The sequence below is a fragment of the Gavialis gangeticus genome, unplaced genomic scaffold (genome assembly GCF_001723915.1).
Source record: "Gavialis gangeticus isolate Ggan-Ray unplaced genomic scaffold, GavGan_comp1, whole genome shotgun sequence".
NCBI classification, from domain to species: Eukaryota; Metazoa; Chordata; order Crocodylia; family Gavialidae; genus Gavialis; species Gavialis gangeticus.
Window position 1 is genome coordinate 29638582 of NW_017729031.1, and position 3725 is coordinate 29642306.

Here is a 3725-nt window from a genome sequence, read left to right on the forward strand (position 1 = left end):
GTAAAAACTGCAAATTGACAGATGAAGAGGGTTTGAAACCAAATCAGGATCTCTTTTTTTTTTTTTTCCATTGCAAGTATGCCTGATGCTAAAGACTGTAAAATGGTGTACCAGACCCTCCTGATTGAGTGTTTGTGTTAGGAGAGAGACAAGGGAGTCATTAGGGCAAAGAATCTTTTTGTTCTGTGTTTATTCAGTGCCTAAGACAGTGGGGCATGGGCTTCTTGACATATATGATGACGAAGATATATAGAATAGTATAATATTACAAATATTATTATTAATATGAATACATATCACATGTATATTAATATATAATGTACAGTATAGTTTATATAATATATGATGCATAATATTAATATACTTATTATAGAAGTATAATATGATATAATATTATACATAGATATATAGTATAGTATAGTGTTATGCATACATATATATAGTATAATAGTATATTACTACTACTAATAATTTGCAGAAGAGCACACATATCTGTCATATTTGGCGATCTGCATCCAGCCCAGTAATACCAGTGGTCAGGTCAGTCCATTCAAAGCTGTCTAGCTTTTTGGAAAGGCAAAAACCATTGCTGATTACCGACCTGGGGAGCCAGCATCACTCCTGAGATACAGAACAAAAAAGAAGCCCTTTACTCTCTTTTGTTTTATGTGGAATTCATGTTATTGGCTTCCTTCTTTCCCCTTTAGGGGATGGGTTGCTCAGGCAGGAAATAAACAGAGCTGATATTTATCTGCATATTTCCTGTACCTCCATGCCTTGAAACCATTCCTGGAAAGGTCCTGTTTTAGGAAAGCTTAGCCTGTTAGGCTAAGGTTGTAGTTGGGGATGATCTCCTGAGGTCCTTTCCAACTCTAATTTTGTATGATTCTGTACAGAAGTCCCTGCAGAAAGTGCACAGGGCAATGGAGCCTGTCTTCATGGACAGGCTGAAGTACCATCTCCCCTTCCTGTTGCTGTCTTGTTATACTGCATTTTCCCAGCGTAAGGTTTTAAAAAGCTTTAGGGTGACTCTGGAGCCAAGCCCAGGAGCAATATCCTGGCTTCCCCCTAGATTCAGCAGCAAATTTCACACATGTTCAACCTCATGTTCAAATTGTTTTGAAAAGATGACACGTCACTCCTGCCAGGGACAGAGCTCCAGCCTCCCAGCTAATTCATTATCTCTGGAACATTTTATTAGCTTATTAGTGGACTTTGGTTACCATGGTTCACCACAACAGTTTATCAGACAAGGTAGTGTGTCTGATGACGTTCAGAAAGCATCAAGGAGATGAAATTGCAACCACCACGGAGGTAACAGATATCTATGCAAAATAAATGGCTGAGTCTCTGACTCTTAGCGTGGGGCTGGAGCTTAGCAGGAGGCTCCTTGTTGGATGAGTAACATCCAAGGGCATTTTGCCTTACGCACCTTGCCTTGCACCAAGGCAAGGTGCACCTTTGCCTTGCACCTTGCCTTACACACGGCTTTTGCCTCACTATTTCACGGGCTGCTCAGAAGAGAGGCTTGTAGGTGTTTACACGTATTTAGAGCGGCACAGCCGCTTCATCCTTCCCTTGGTGACAGTGTGAAGACACCTCTTTGCAACTGCAATAGGAGGTTGTGGCTAAGTTCAGAGATCCCCGCTGAATTCACTCATGGTAACAGATTGTCCATTCTTTTCTTCAGCTGAATGTGTCTCTCTCAACGCTGCCTGGGTACTGCCACTCTATCGTTAAAGTTGCAAGGTAAGGGATACAACAAAATATTCATAGATTCATAGATTCATAGTCATTAGGGCTGGATGTTCCCTGGGAATGAGTGAGAACCAACCAACCAACCAGCTCTTTCTTCTTGGCAGCCTCAAAGTATGGGGAAGTGTGGGTCTGGATCCAACCTTGCAGTTTGAGGCAGGGTCTACAGCAGATTGGTAGATAACATAGAGTTTGTGCACCTAGAGGCCTGACCGTGGGGCTGGGAGTTTGTACTACTTGTGGCTCTGCTACTGACTTGCTCTGTGGCTTTGCGAGGTCGCTTCTAGCCTGTGATTTAGCAATCCCAGAGGTGCTGAGCAATCCCAGCTTGGTGGTCAGTTTTTAAAATCAGGCCCTTAATGTCCCTTGACCTGCCCCAGCCCCTGTGGGTAATTCCTTCCACTGGCTTCAGCACAAATCCTAGTATCCGGTTTAAGGCAGAATTGGGCCCTTTGGGTGTATGTTTATCATGTCCAGGGACCCAGGTTTTCTGTTTCCCATGGAAAAAACGCACATTTTCCTTTTTAAACAAGAAAAACATGGATTTTTCAATTTAATGGAGAAACACACTTTCCACTTTTGTAAAAAGCTCTGTGCAGGCGGGCGGAGTTTCAGCCCAGGGGGTGGGCAGGAGGATGGCGGTCACACACAGGGTGCCATGTGCGTGTGCACACTCACACATGGCGAGGTGCCCCTTGCCCACCCAGTAGCAGCAGGGTTGGTGGTGCAGAGTTGTGCCCCTCACTGCTGCCGGGAGGGCAGGGGGGGCCTTCCCATGGTGGTGTGGAGCTCCCAGTGGTGGCACTGAGCTTCCCCACCTGGCCCTGGGCTGTGGAGGCCCCGGGGGAGGGCAGTCTGATGGGGACCCCAAGCCTGCAGCGACCAGCCTACACCTACCCTCCTCATGGACTCCAGTCTGGCCGTGCTGCCCACAGGGGAAGGGGAGCCAGGCTCCGCACAGCCACTGCCACCTCCCGCAGGCAGCAGTTGGGGCTTCGCACTGGTGTGGGGAGCAGGGGGCTGCAGACCCAGGTCCCTGGCCCCTTAGCCCTGGCAGCTGAGCTGGGAGGATGTGGGGGGCTGTGGGTGGAGAGTGAGGGGCTGGGACCTGTGTCCTGCTGAGTAAAGGGGGCAGGGAGAGCTCTGATTTTTCATGATAAAAACCCCAAACCAAATACCCAAATTTATAGGTACCTAGAATTTATTTTGTTACAGTGATTGAGGCACTGGTAGGCTTCCGCACTGCTTTAAAATTGTAAATGTATCAATAAAACATCGTGTTCCATTGATACCTCTCTAAATGGTGGCATTTCATTTTAATCGCGGATTTTGGGGTTTTTAATCAGAGAATTTGCAATTTTTTTTTAATCGAAAAATTAGAGCTATTTTTAAACAGAGAAAACCAGGATCCGTGATCATGTCTATAGAATGGGTTTAAAAACAGCACAGAGTTGTTATAGGAATGGATCAATCAATTGATGATTACACAGTTCTTTCAACATGCTGTATGTCTTCTAGGTATTGCTCATATTCATAATAGCAAGCTAAGTAGACTATACTGACAGTGTAAAATGATCAAGGCTGTCTTTTTTTTGTGTGTGTCTGTTTGGCAGGGAGTCAAATTCTGTCCGTGTTTCAGTCCAAACCACCTTCTCGTTAGCCTCCAACGTGACGCTCAAGGACATTCGTACCAATTTACAAAACTATGCCAGAGCTTGCAAATCCCCTCCTGAAACCTGCCAGTTCCTCTCAAACCTTATGCATCTGCACACAGGTAAATAACATCTGGATTCATCATGACCAAGGTGGCAAACAATCGTGTTTTATATGGCTTTATTCAACAACAAGCAAAAAAAGCGAAGGTGGCTTTCTGAAAAGCTCCTTTAAAATGTTTATAATTTAAATAGAAGTCATGTTAAAGCTTATGAAGCACAAAAGGGAATGCAGATTTTCAAGTCATATCCTAGGCA

At 44.8% G+C, this 3725-nt stretch overlaps 1 protein-coding gene across 1 annotated transcript in view; it reads left to right on the top strand.

Annotated features, from left to right (window-relative positions):
* Positions 1-3725, top strand: part of HEG1 (heart development protein with EGF like domains 1) — a 110584-nt gene that overhangs the window by 71580 nt on the left and 35279 nt on the right. Inside the window, exons 17-18 of the mRNA XM_019522559.1 lie at positions 1691-1749; positions 3369-3529. Coding sequence (XP_019378104.1) covers positions 1691-1749; positions 3369-3529 — 220 coding nt within the window. The remainder of the gene's footprint in view (positions 1-1690; positions 1750-3368; positions 3530-3725) is intronic.